This window comes from Acipenser ruthenus, chromosome 7, assembly GCF_902713425.1.
Source record: "Acipenser ruthenus chromosome 7, fAciRut3.2 maternal haplotype, whole genome shotgun sequence".
NCBI classification, from domain to species: domain Eukaryota; kingdom Metazoa; phylum Chordata; class Actinopteri; order Acipenseriformes; family Acipenseridae; genus Acipenser; species Acipenser ruthenus.
This window is the reverse complement of record NC_081195.1, coordinates 64273406-64287849: the sequence shown is the minus strand read 5'-3', so window position 1 is coordinate 64287849 and position 14444 is coordinate 64273406. Positions and strand designations below refer to the sequence as shown.

The 14444-nt window shown below is 37.3% G+C and overlaps 1 protein-coding gene across 14 annotated transcripts in view; it reads right to left on the bottom strand.

Moving 5' to 3' along the window:
* Window positions 1–14444, bottom strand: part of LOC117971779 (liprin-alpha-2) — a 178168-nt gene that overhangs the window by 43861 nt on the left and 119863 nt on the right. For all 14 annotated transcript variants that reach the window (XR_009329204.1, XM_059027580.1, XM_059027571.1 and 11 more), the window contains 3 exons: window positions 7246–7347; window positions 4845–5009; window positions 2309–2383 (listed from right to left, as the gene is read on the bottom strand). Coding sequence is in view for 13 of the 14 variants with exons in the window: in XM_059027580.1 (XP_058883563.1) it covers window positions 2309–2383; window positions 4845–5009; window positions 7246–7347 (342 nt within the window). In the remaining variant the exon portion in view is untranslated. The remainder of the gene's footprint in view (window positions 1–2308; window positions 2384–4844; window positions 5010–7245; window positions 7348–14444) is intronic.

The following is a 14444-nucleotide window of genomic DNA, read 5'->3' as shown; positions in this document are numbered from 1 at the left end:
AGATTGCTAAAATGCTACTTGAGCATCTCAAGGTCTGCAGGGGAGTGTTTTTTTTTTCTGAGAATTCAAACGATTGCTCCAGTTACACCCCGGGTTCAGAAAAATCAAAAAGAGATTAAACTAAATAGCAATTTCATAGTATCCATTTGTACACTGTCTGCTCGCTGTGTGAAATCCTCAACATAATGCACTTTTTTCTGCAACAAAGAAGTCTGTCGTCTTCTGCCTTCTAGGCCACGGCTAGCAGGGAGCAGCATTGCCAGCTCTCATCAGGGAGGGACCTGGCTGAAAGACACTAGGTGAGAGAGCAATGGGAGCTCAATGGAAATAGACTGTTTGAAGCCAAACCCCGAGATACAATGATTCCCTTGAATGCAGATATTTAAAGTGTATGACTTTATTACAGTGTATGGGAATAGGACCTCTGTCTGTTGCAATTCATAGTTGTGTAATGCAGGGAAAAGCACAATAAATGAGGCAGGTCATCATCAGGTCTGTAACTGCGCTGGGATGGCATGCATAAGCAACCCAGTCTCCGTCTGTGCAGTGAGTTACCCCAGCCTATCGAGCCCCACATCAAGTTACGAACAACACATGCAAGTGGGAAATGTTCCTATTAGTGACTTCCAAGAGGTGGCTAGCAGCTGTGATAGATGCAAAAAGGAGAAACGGTAATGCCAGTTAGAGACCCTTTTTGGCAATAATGATCAGTGATTTCAAATCTGTGACATAGAGGTATTGTTGCATTTCTGTGTGAATGCACATGCTGTGTTATTGTACTAGTCGGGAAAAGCTATTCATTCTGCTCCTCTTTTCCATGTGCCACAGCAGCTTATGATAATGTATTAATACCACCCCTCCATTGCTTTGTACCCAATCTTTTCCATAAGCTTTGGAGTCCTCGATGCTGGCTTGAGGACATTTACCCCCTGGTATTCTTATAAAAATCCATAAATGTTGCTTGATTGCTCATTTTAATGAAACAATGGTTTTAAAATAACATTTAAATATTTTTTCATATCTTTCTTCCCGGAGACAGGCCTCGTCTTGGCCATGACCTTGGGAGGCTTTTCTTCAGGCTCATACAGTAGCTCCCAGCCTTGAACCCAAGCCTCAGCTCCAGGGGAGTCATTAGACCAGTCTTCTGGTCTTATAGTCACAGTCAGACTTTTAACAGTATTGGTTTGATGAGGTTTTAAGATAAGTTCAGCAGTGTACAAATTTAACTTTAAGATGTTAGAACACATGGTTTCAAATGAGATTAATGTTAAAGTTAAAAAAGGTAAGTTAACTCAAGACTTCCCTGTCACATAGCAAGAAATATTTTGGTAGTTAGAAACAGGAGCATCTATAAAAACACTTGTACCTTTTAGAGGACATTTGAGTCATAAAGCATACAAGGGATTACAGGTAATGATTATTGTGAGGCATACCATAGTTTATTATTTGCAAGGCAAAAAGTCAACTTTTCATCTTTACTATCAGATTCAGGCTCATTGGCTGGGATGGCTATGTGCCAATTGCCAAGTAGCTTTACACGTAATAGTGCTTGACATGCGTAAAGTGTAAAGGGAAGGCTACTAGGGTGATTTGGGAGGGAGCCTTGACAGGCAAGATAGAGGGAAAACAGAATTGCAAACAACATGACAAAATCTGACCAGGCCACAGCAGGCTTACTGACTTGGTGTGTGCAGCAGTGCATGACAAGCACCGAAAAAATACAGGAATAAAATGACAGGGCTGTTAACATTCAGCAAGCAGAATTAATACTGGTCAATCTCTCCCACCTTTTTCTCTCTAGAGCCTTTATTTTAAACTTGCAACTCTTCAGAGAGAGAGAGAGAGAGAGAGAGAGAGAGGGAGAGAAAGAGAGGAGAGAGAGAAGCAGGACTGATGACAGAATTCCTAACATGCACCTACCATTTTCTACAAACAATATACAGTAAAATCATGTTTGGTTGGCCAATTACTGAATTGCCTATTTTCCCAGGTGAAAACACTGAAGCGACTTGGGTTTTAAAGCCATTGCTTACAGTAGGTAGAGGGTATTGTTTCCATTGTGACAGCTTGTCATTCCACAATGCATTGCACAGCTGTTGCAAGATTGAATAATAAGCAGGCTTTTTGTCTTGCTGGAATATATTAGTGTCCTGTATTAAATGTCTGATTTTGACAGCTAGTTTCATTGGACCTTGTTCTGTGGCCTAAATAGATTATAAGTTATATAACTCATCACTGTGTGACAGTTTCAATAAGAGAGTGATGGGAAACAGCTAAAAATGACCAAAAACAGACAGCAGCATCTTACCTCTTGGTTAGCTACAGTCAATTCTTCTTCCAAAGCTGAGACTCTCTCCAAGGAGACTCTCAATCGTTCCCTCACCTGGAAAAAGCATTATTTGGGGATCAGTAGACAGCTCTGGGAGAAGCAGATTCTTGCAGGCAGGTTTTGAAATCATGATGAACACGCAGTACTAAAGGAAATAGAAGTTTAATTATGTATGTATATTTTAAAATCTTTATTACCTCATCAACTTTATTTAAATCATTACTGGTTCCCCTTCACTTTGTGCATTTAAAAAAAAAAAAAAAAAGTTACTTCTGGGTATACAAATATTTAAGTACCAAGAAGCAGAAGCAACTTTCTGATCTATAGGGCTGTCTGTGCAAATCCAGTAAGAATAAAATACCATGAATGTAGTGGACGGGTGATTATATTTCTTATACTAATAAGAAGAATTGGTTGGCACTCCTTTAAAAAAGTTGCCATTTCTATTTGTTCCTCTCTCAAACCGAGACAGAAGATGGCTTGTCTTATGGCCTTTAGAGTCACTGCATTAATCATATTGTTCATGAACTACAGTAGTCCAGGGAATAAACAGACAACAGATACTAAAATGGAGGAAACTGCTCTGTTACAGCCGTGTCATACTTTGCAATTGGGCCATTTTTAAAACAGATTTTTTTTTAAACAATGTTAATAGAAACAAATCCTCACAGCGACTACATCGTTCTATTCCTGTATCTTTTTTTAGTGTGGCTGCTGCAAAATGTGATGATAATTCAGTGATGGGATTGTATTTTTACACAGTATTAATGCACGTATCACAAAAAAACATTTTGAAAGGTTTTCAAGGAGCAGAACAGAGGTTGTTAGTCACGGTTTAACTGTTTAACTCAGGGAAGAGTACTGCTCTCTGTAATATTCTGCAGTGTGGAGTGATAATGACCAGAGCCAGGGGTTAGGTGGGGCTTCAGGTGGGGTATTTTCCCCACAAAGAAAGTTCACAATGCAAATGAAAAAAAAAAAACAAGAACAACATATATACATGACAATATGAGAATACAATAATTCCTAGTTTATTCCTTGTTAAATGCTTAATATTTAAAATGAGTAAGGACTGTGTGCCCCGGTGTCTTGAAGTGTTTCTCCATCTGGTCTTGTCAGGAGCCTGACCAGGTGCATTGAAGCTTGATGAGGCAAACTATGCCCAAACTATTTTCCTCCAGAATCCTGCATGACTGCAAAGGCAGATGCAGTGCTGCCTGTGGGCCTCCAGCCCTGTGCTATTTTTACTAGGCGTGTCAATGTAGGAGCCTAGAACTTAATTTCTAATATTTCAGGTTAGTCATTCTCTGTAGAGCTTTTATTTAAATAAGGACCAGTGCTGTAGCCTATCGACAGAAACTCGCATTTTCTATTTTTATCCCACAGGTGTGAATGAGTATGATAATTTATTCATAAACTGGTTGTGTGTGTGGGGAGAAAGATTTAACCAGCCAAGCACACGTTTGCTCTTTTGAGACTCAATAGTCCCCAGTGCCACCTATTGTTACCAGCGTAATGACGCCATTTGTTCAGAAAAGCTTGGTTTTAAAAAAATGGAGGTAATAATGTTTGAGTGAGCTAAACAGGGGCACAATGGTTCTGTGTGGATAAACACTTCCATTCATGGCTGAACAGCTTTTCTCAGGTCATGGAACATTTTTTCATTCCCCACATTGCACTGAATATTTATTTTTCCATAAACTGTATATAAATTTCTTCACAATAACTGGATGAGAGGTTCTCAAGAGGAAGTAAACGTAAAAGTGACAAATGGATGAATCTCCCTGTCGCCATGGACAATGAGGATCAGCCCCCGACAAAGCTTGTCGCAAGAACACTAACAAGTAATCTGTTAAAAGCAAACACAAATTGCAAATACACTCCACCACTGATAGACATACAGAAAAGAAAAAAAATGGACAACACATGAGATCCACATTTTGTTTTTCCTCATAGGAATTCCATTTAAAGCAGAGAGACCGCTTATATCTGCTAAAAAAAACAAAACAAAACATTAATGCCATAACCTAAAAATGCTCTTTTCTCACTATAACTTTTACACTCTACATAAAAGCAGACACAATTAGTTCTCCTAAAATAATACTGCTGACAGTATGTACTTAGTAAGTATTAGCACACCTGCATCCCAACAATGTGGTCGAGGGTAGTGTACTGTAAGTCTATTTTTTATTATTCAGGCAACCATCCATTACCTTAAACGATAAAGTAGTACTGGTAAAAAAAAAAAAATTACACAACCGTTTGGTCACCAAATTTGTCAATGTCTCTTCACAGCCATTCACAAACACTTTACAAGTTTTTTTTTTTTTTTTAGTGCATCTGTATTCAAAGGCAATGCTTGCAACACATTTTTAAAGCAGAAAAAGGAAATAAAAACAGGAGGGCCTTTTTCTTTGTAACCTACTTGCTTTGATATGTTTTATTAAACAGGTCCATGTATCTTATACCCTTCATACCAGCTTTACGTTGTGTCTGCCTCTCTCTCTCTCCCTACCTTCTCATCCAGAGCCTTGTGATGTTCAAACAGAGACTTCAGAGCTTTGAGGACCTCGACTTCACTGGAAACCCCAGAAGGGGACTGCGCCTGTCGCTTCACGACTGTCATCCGCAGTGAACGCTCATGTCTGGAAACCAGGCACTCCAAATGCTCCAGCAGCAGCTATTGAGAGAAAAGCACAGTGTTACTGTAGAGTACTATATCACTGCAGGCAACTTTTGAGAGAAGAACACAGCTTATTGTATAGAAATGTACCACTGTAGGCAATTATTGGCCAAAGAAACAATTCATAATTGGAGCATTAAAAAGTGCATTCATGGGTCCTATTCACAAAGCGTTATGAGGTTTTATTTTTCAATTCTGTTTTTATGGATTAATTATAGTGTTGAGTATAGTGCGCTTTCTGGCCTGCCAAAGTTTAGTTTAGTCCATCAAAGCTTCTTTATTTTCTTTAAATAACTCATGAGATTTTGGAAACAGGGCCTTATATTCAAATTTGATGAAGTATATTGGTTGGATAAAAGGCACAGCTGGGAAATCCAGAAAAAAAGGAATTTTCTTAAAGAAAGAAAGAAAGAAAAAGAAAGAAAGGAGAGAGAAATAATAATACGGTGAGTTTCTCTCAATAGCAGCGCTATACCTCAAACATGGATAAATACCAAAGTACTCAACACAGTTCTACTGTACTGTACATGCCAATCAGTGCCCTGTCCAGGGATTATACTCTTGATGAAAGTGCTACGACTTGACTCATCTTTGAGATCCACCTTTAAAAAGTAGAAAAGCTTTTTCAGAAACATATGTCTGAAGAGATTAAAGAGATGTCATCAAAACTAACACTGCAACTAAGAAGTTATACTTCTATGTGTAGAAGTAGTCTTTGGGAGTACACTATGAATGGTGCTAATAAAGCATAACTTTCACTAGCAACTAACCCACAACACACTACCCTTCACCCCCTGCAAATAAAAAGAAGGGCATACACATGGCATGGAGTTGTGAAGAGGTTATTACGATCTCTGACATTGTAAAGAGGCTTATAGTGCTTAGTGCTAAGGAGAAGAACTAAAAACCCATTACCCTTAAGTAAACACTGCTGTCAGCTTCTTTCATCTTTTAGTTACCAGCTTGAGCAAGCCTGAGGGTCTTGCCAAATCTTCAAAGATTACTCTGAGCCTCTGGATCAGGTTACAGCACCCTACTGCAGGTAGTGACATCACTGATATAGAACACTGTACACTTGAAGACAGGTTCTAGTTGCTTGCTTTTATAACAACTTTATATACAGTTTTTTTTTTCTGTTGAACACTAGTATTATTGTATCAATTAGATTTAAGTATCTGATACTGTATCTATGATACTCTAGATAGGCATAATTCAAGACCAGCAATCTGGAAAAAGCAAGATTCAAGCCTTAAAGTACATTTGATGACCTGCTCTAAGGACCCTGGAACCAAGGTATGTGTTTGACTTTGAGCTGTTATCCGAGGTCAAATAAAACCGATGTTTACGTCTTACAAGAACCTTACTCTGTGTGGCTACTTTTATAGCCATTCCAAACAAGGTATATGGATCTCCCAGCCAATAGCTATTGGGAGACTGTGACCTTTGCACTTTCTTTAAGCTAAAGCCTTATTGTTTTCCCTACCGCTGATAACAAATACCTTCACACTGCAGCCTGCACAACCTTTGCCATTCCCTGAAGAACAAGATAAAAATGCTTCATACACTAAAGTTATTGTTGCCTTTCATGTTTTATTGATTACTGGTAAACTTAAATTAGTAATTATCTGAACTGGAAAATGTCTTTTAAAAAAGTAGCATTCTTTGAACTAAAATTACACATGCAGTTACGCTGTAGTTAGAAAATGTTTCACAAAATGATACTAACATTACTCATGTAGTAACAAATGTACATGGGGAAATAACAACAGCTGATCTACAGTTCTTTTGTCAGTATTTTTGTAGTTTTTCCCATCGCTTGACCTAATACTGGAATTGAACCTTCCCCCACAGACCTCAAGATAGACATTGCAAAATAACCTTTAGTGCATCAAAACAGACGATACAGTACCTGGTCCACCTGATTTGATGACTTGGCAGAAGTTATACCTGTGAGGTAACTAAACTTATATTATTTTATTTACCTATACTATTACATCAGAATATAAGTTAGCACCCTGTGCTATCCTGTGGCTGAATGAAATTGCTTCAACAATCTTCAAAGTCAAATCTGAATGTTCTGATCACTGCTTGCCCCTTGGCAAGGTCAATGTGAGATAACAGGGGAAAAAGGGTTAATTAAGCAGTGCTGATGTGGCACGAGCCCGATTGGCTGTGGTCTAGGTTAAGACGTTTCTGAAGCCCCTGGCGGTTTTTGGATTCTCTCAGTACTCACTCTGGTGTTGTTCCTCTCGGCTTTCAATTCTGAAATCTCCTCTTCTTTTTCCAGTAACTGCTCCCTACATGCGTTTAACTCCTTTGTCAATGCAGCAAACTCCTGCAGAAGACACACAAAAATAAATGCAAGGTCAAAATTATAATCCTAGACCAAACAAAGTAAAAGTGAATAGATGGATTGTTTGAACAGCTCTTTATTGAGCTCATGTGGGGTTTTATCTATTACAATGGGAGGTTCATAATCCACATAGAAATGATTAAAATAAATGACAGTGAACTTGCACACACATTTAGTTATATAATGCAAACAATCCTTCATGGCAAAGCCGATTGAAACATAATGGAGCGGCACAACAGCTCGCTTTCTTGCGATTCTTTTTTTTTTCAGCAGCTGTGTCTCTGAGGTTGTCTTCCTGCTGTTATCAGTGTATTTTGTTGATGGGTGAAGGATTTCCAAGAACTACCTTTTCAATACCAAGAAGGTCCTTTGCATTTATCGATTAAGCATGCAGTTTTAATCTCCTTCAAGCTCACAGTTATGTCTGTATGATCCGAGATTAATAAACTGGAAAGGTTTTCGATGCATACTAATTGCAATTCACTTTTGAATTTCTGACTGTTCAACCACTATTTTGTGTGCTTCACCAATTACATTTGATTGTCATAAGTCTTTTGGGTAGAAGAAAAATTAAATAAAAAAGAGTTGACATTTCTTTTGAGAATGTTTCTTTGCGTAGTTAAAATAATGGTTTTGTTAAGATGTTTTACACAATTAATGACAAATTGAAGATAATGTAGCATTTATACACATTGTGATGAGCCTAAAGAAAAAACAGCAATGATTTTAATCTTGAAATATCAATATGATTGTGCATTCTAAGATATATTTATACTGTTTACATTTACAGTATAGTATTAAACACCTCATTTGTCTTATTACAAAAAACAGCCTAGCAAATAGGTACCATTACTTCATGGAATAACGTTCTTTCAATTAGCCCTCTTCTGAGCTGCCGATCCCTGTAATTTGAAACTCTTCAGATACAGAGTTGAATCTAAAAAACACACATTACGATATTCTAAACAATTGAGTCATACTTCACAGAATAGTGTTTACAATTCAGTGGAGGCAGTGAATATTACATTTTGAGGGGCTCAGTAGTGTGTCTTTTAAAACAATGTGGTCCACAAAAAAAACCATCTCATCCATTACGGCAACAAAGACAGCCGTTGTGTTCCTCTGCGAGTCCTGCAGCTGAAGTTATTAGAGTAGAAAATCATAGCATGCACTAATTAGCATTATACTCTAATCAGCACCTTAAAAAAAAAAAAGTGCGACCATTCTGTCTCATGCCTTCTCTAGTTTACCTGCAGTTATAATTCATTTTTACAGATTTGAATAGGACGTCTGTGTTCTCAATCCTGACCTGAAAAACTGGCCTTACCTTTCACTCATGTGTGCCAAGGTGTGACCAGGTTCTGCCACTACAGCTAAAACCTGATTTGGTCCTTGCTACACTGTTAGGCAAGGAGCGTGCTAGGTATTGTACAATGTCAGGTTTTACCTGATAGATTCCCTTCTACCAGTTCAGCTGCACTGTGTTCAATTTCTGGCAATGCTGGTACAGTACAAGCTCATTATATATAGATATTATAATAATAATAATTAGCTTCCAAGGAGTTATTGTGAAATTTAAGCATTTTGATTGGTTGCCATTCATTCAGTTGTAGACATCACTTTCCATAGGCTTTTTTGTTTTTTACAAACTTGACATTAATAGTAACACATGTGACCTTAAGGAGAGGTCAAAGGTCACAATCAAGGTAACTTTTGAATAGTGCCCATATGGGTTCCTATCTGTGTTCCATAGTAACCATGACTCTAGCTACACTCTGTAATGAGCTAGAAGCTAGTTTTACATTTACCTTAAGGAGAGGTCAAAGGTCAAGGTCAAGGTCAATATCAAGGTGTATTTTATGCAACTAAAGTAATGCTGAAATTTGGCTCATGGCAGCCATGTTTTTTTACTGTAGCAACTTCATTTGAGCATACTTTAAAGAAAACTATACATGGATCTTGTATGCCAAGTTTTGCTTCAATCAGATTAGCGGTTTTGGTGAAGAAGACATTTGTGTGCTAATTAGGTTATCCAACATGGCCGCCATACCACTGAACCAATCAGCTTTATTTCGAGCACCGTGCATCTTGGACAAGCCCTATCCATATATACCAAGTTTCAGAACTCTGCAATAAGTGGTTTCTGACAAGAAGATTGTTTGTAAATTGTCCAAAATTTATTGTAAAATCCAATATGGCTGCCAAACCATGTGACCAGTCGCGGTCATTCAGCTGTGGACATTAGTTCCCATTGGCATCTACAACTCTGTGAAATTTCAAGAGTTTTCGTAACACATTTTTGAGTTTATGCAACTTTTAAGGTTTTGTTGGCGGAAAGAAAAATAACAATAATAATCTTAACAACAACAATAGGCTTCCCAGCCATGGGCTTGGAAGCATAATAATAATAATAATAATAATAATAATAATAATAATAATAATAATAATAATAATAATAATATTTCCAGCACTTATCAACTGGATAATTTACTGATTAACAATGCTCCTCTCAATCTCTATTGCCATGGTTATGTAATGCCATCAGGAAAATCACCTCTGTTCTTGAATCTGCTCCCTGGAGTACAGTGTCTGGGAACACACTGCCACCTGGAATTTGTTACATCAGTATTCCAAGGCCAGGTCTACGTGATGCCTTGAAGGGAACATCCTCTGGATAACTAATATGAGTTGACAGATTCAACTAGACTGATAAATTTAAAAAAACACACACACACTCACACAGTGAATTGTTACACACTGCATGAACCATGATTGCTTGTTTTACAAATATTTTTAATATATTGATGAGAACACTGCAGTTCAGTTATTCACAAAACAAATGGTCATTAAAGTATACTATTCATTTGCTTCAGTGATACTTGAACAGTTTAAATGTTAATCTTAATGTCACAATTTCTGAATGTTGGAGCGGCGTTTCCAGAGAGTAAAATGTATCACTGTATCATTATCATTCCTGAACAATTTTAAAGCACGTAATTGGGAGCCAAAGGAATACAAGTGTTAAAACTTTCCACTTTCAAAATATAATAATAGCAGCTGGTGTACAAACTCTTAGAACTGTACTCACACCAGCAACACTTGACCAGTCTGACACTGCAGTATCTCAGTGGGGCTCGTTAGCTTTGTGCATGACAGATATTCACTACTGTTTCTATATTACACCAGCAACACATCTCAAAGCACACTGGAAATTAAATAAAAAACGTTTCATTAATACCTACTGATCCACAGGCTGGTGTATACTGCTATAAAGATCTGGCCTGTGTTACAAACAGCACGTCTATGACTGGCGACTGGAGAGCAGTCATAGACAACGGGCAAAATAACATAGTAGCAGAGATCAACATTTCAGAAACTGAAGAAGAACCACTTAGAATGACTGCAAACATCACAGAAATTTGAGACAAAAAAACCACATTACAGTATAATGCACTTTAATCTACTCCAAACTATCATATTATAAACCAGATCATGCAAAACAATTTTATTCCAATAACACCTTTACAAAAATGACACTGAATAAAAATGTGCCAATATATGCCTCACAGAAAAGAAAAATAATGATAAAGTAATGATGGTTCTACTCCTCTTGTAAGAAGATTCAAGCTTAACAGAATCACTTTAATTAATAAAGGAAAGCACCATGGACTGAATTACAATTATTCAGGCTTTGAAAAGTTAAAAAGTAAAGTGATTTATTTGTGATATATTTTATATATAGTTACAGTATGCATGCAATCCATAACCAAGAGTTTCCAGTTTCCAAGTGAGAGCTCTGCCAGTTGAGCTAAATGAGGCTCCTTTAGCCCAGATGCTCAGACTGCATTTGGTCAATTAACTTGTCACATTTTCCCCATGTTCAATAAAACTTCAGTTTAACATTTTATCGAGACAAGATTCAGTCAGAGTTACTGTACCACATATTAAATATTTCACCATTCTTGAAAGTCGAGATTTAAGAAACATATATTTTGGGCTAAAACGAACTGTTGCACAGAGTAATTCTGCATTGGTAGTAAATGGCTAATATATATGAGGTAGCACTCCACTTGTTTGTTAAAATCTTTAAATCTAATACCAATATATTCAGTAAGTATTGGGTCTAAGATGGATAAAGTTGGCAACCCATGAGTTCTGTTGCAAGGCTGGTAAAGACATAATTGACAGTGTGTGTGAAACGCTAAAGTAAGATATTCATTTAATTAAAACTTAACTAACCACCACTCTTAAAACCTCCTTTCCCTTCCTAACCCAATTATTTTGTTTGCACCCTTAAATGAGGGTGCAAAAGCAAATTCCCTGGACTAATACTGTTCTGGTTATCTTAACTGCACGCTTTCTTGCATCATTTTGGAGAATTAAGCACTGCGTCACGATTCATCCACTTATAACTGGATTAAACTGTCAAAAGGAGGTGATAACAAAATTAATCAGCTCATGTGACATCTATTTAGACGTACATTAGCCACACCACAACTGCCATTGTTGATGCATGCATAAGTGATAATTGATTGTCTGCTTCACTTCAAAAGACCTTTGCCATCTGTTGTGTTTACCGTTATAAAGCTGTGCTGCCTGGCGATGACATCATCAATGGCAGCCCCAGCCAGGCTGCTCACAGAGCTGGGCTGTCTGTGCTTCAGAATCCCTGCCGCTGCGGCACCGAGGAGCGCTGGCTGATTTCACACCGCTCTGACAGTCGTGTTAAACAAGATGTTATGTGTTAATTAAAGAGCGTTATTAATACCTTGCATCTGGTTTGGAAGAACATTCTGAGGTAGCAACATGCTGAAGTGTAAACTGCCTTCAACTGAAGTGTTCTATCCACAGGGAAATAGTAAGTGGACAGAAGTAGTAACCAAGGCTGCCTTAAAGAAAGTACTGTTGTGCGCTTACTTACACAACAAACTTATGTTACTGCTTTGCGCTCAGCGTATTTCCTGTTGATTGCATGAATGATTGCTTTTAATTTCATTATTTCGTCACAGCAGTAAATCACATTATGTGTGATGTCATTTTTGGAAACAGTAGTTTTGATGATGCTAAAGGGATGATGGCATTAGGTGATGTCACATGTGCTAAGGCTTCCTGGTAAAAATAGAATACATTTGCATACTCTACAAATCAAACTTTGATTTTTTTTTTTTTTTTAGAGCATAATAAAATAGGTAGAATAATTTTGTAATAGTTGAACAAACTGGTATTGTTAAAATGGAAAATGTTCATATTTGAAAATCTATTTCTCATTTACCAGTTGGTGTCACAAGAAAGGTAATACATACTGTACAAGGGTTTAAAAGTCTATATAATTTTGGAACAAAAGAGAAAGCCATTCCTTTCAAAACAATCCTTTCCACATTCTTAAATGTATCATTCAATTTCTAAAATGCTCTGTCAACTGACGGTGCTGCGGCATCTTTCCTGGTTATCACCATGGCAATGGGCCACAACATTGTCAGCTCTGCATGTGTGCTCCTGTGTGACAGGAGTGAAACTGAACACTATAAAACACGCCGAGTTTCACAAGCAGAGTTTCAGAAAAGACAGAAAATAAATGGTCTTGTAAACCCCAGATGGAACCAATAAAACTATATTGAGCGCTAAAAGGAAACTATATCTGAGGCACTTTAACACTGCATACAAAGTGTTAGCAAAGACTTTCAAATACAACAGTAAGCATTTTCCTATTACACTGTTCCTATGGAACACGAATAGTAGGAAGAAACCCAGATGGCAAAGTAATTGAGTTTGGCAAAAGTGCTGTGGACAGCAGTCACAGTACAGTTTGCTCATGGATCATAAAATTATATCTGAGGCTTATTTAAATGTGGATGCACTAGACTGCAGTAAAACATGACTTACAAATAGTCAAAGCAGTAGAATATAATCAAATATAGCTTAGTTATTTAAAACTGTGCAGGATGCCTAGTGGGGGAAATGTTACATCTGGTTTAGTGGGATTTCATCAATTTAAAAATACCATTCCATTGACAGTCATTTCTGTTATAAATACTGTTCCATTATATTCATCTCATATGTATATGGAAACATGTAGGGAACGGGTCATCACGTTGTACTTCAATCCCTGCATATTCGTTTCTTGTTCTGGGATCCATGAACTTCTTGTTAAATGAGACTGAACATGGTACCCCGGAGCACCCCATGAAAATCGACAATCTTTATCATAGGTATCATGAAGACCTCTTAGGTGTGGTAGAGTGAGTAGCTAATGACTAATAAGAAAGAAGTTCATTTCCAGGTCATCACAACCCAAGTGGGGAACATGATGCTTCATTCAACATGTCTCCTGCAGTCCATGGAAATAAAGGTAAACTTCTTCTATAGCTCCCCTATTCAGGTGGACTAACATGCGCTAAGGGCTGGACCAAATCAAACCCCGATCGCTTTTGCGAAAGAGTGTTTATGTGATAATATCGCTAGTTTCCATATCGCATTTTCTTGATCCCGAAACCAAAACTAGCCATTTAGCCGCGAAATGGGAGGAGAGAAGTTTTGCAGGAGTAGGAGGGACCACCGAAAGCAACATGAAGACAACTGTTGACCTGCACAAGCACAAAGATTTAAAAAAAAAATAATGAAAAAAAAAAAAGTCAGTTAACAAAGAAACTCTGTGCAAGTATTATAAAATTAAAATGCTGAGAAAAAAATTTAAAAAAATAGAACATCCAAAAACCAACGTAACACTGTCGCCAAGATCAGTACCGGTACATATTATATAATAAGAAGAAGTCGAATGAAATGCTATCCAGTGCCGTGAAAAAAAAAAAAAAGCTGATTGCAGAGTCGGGTAATTGTATTTTATTATTATTATTATTATTATTATTATTATTATTATTATTATTAATAATATTATTATTTCTTCTGTTGAAAACCCAAAGCAAATTTAAAAACTTCATCTTGATGCTTCTGAGATGACAGTTAGGCTGCCATTATAGGTATTACGTAATTTTGTTATCTACACAGATTTATGTTTCGAGGGGACCGCTTGGCATGCTGACACAGTATAGCACAACTGAAGCACAGCAGTCAGTATTCAC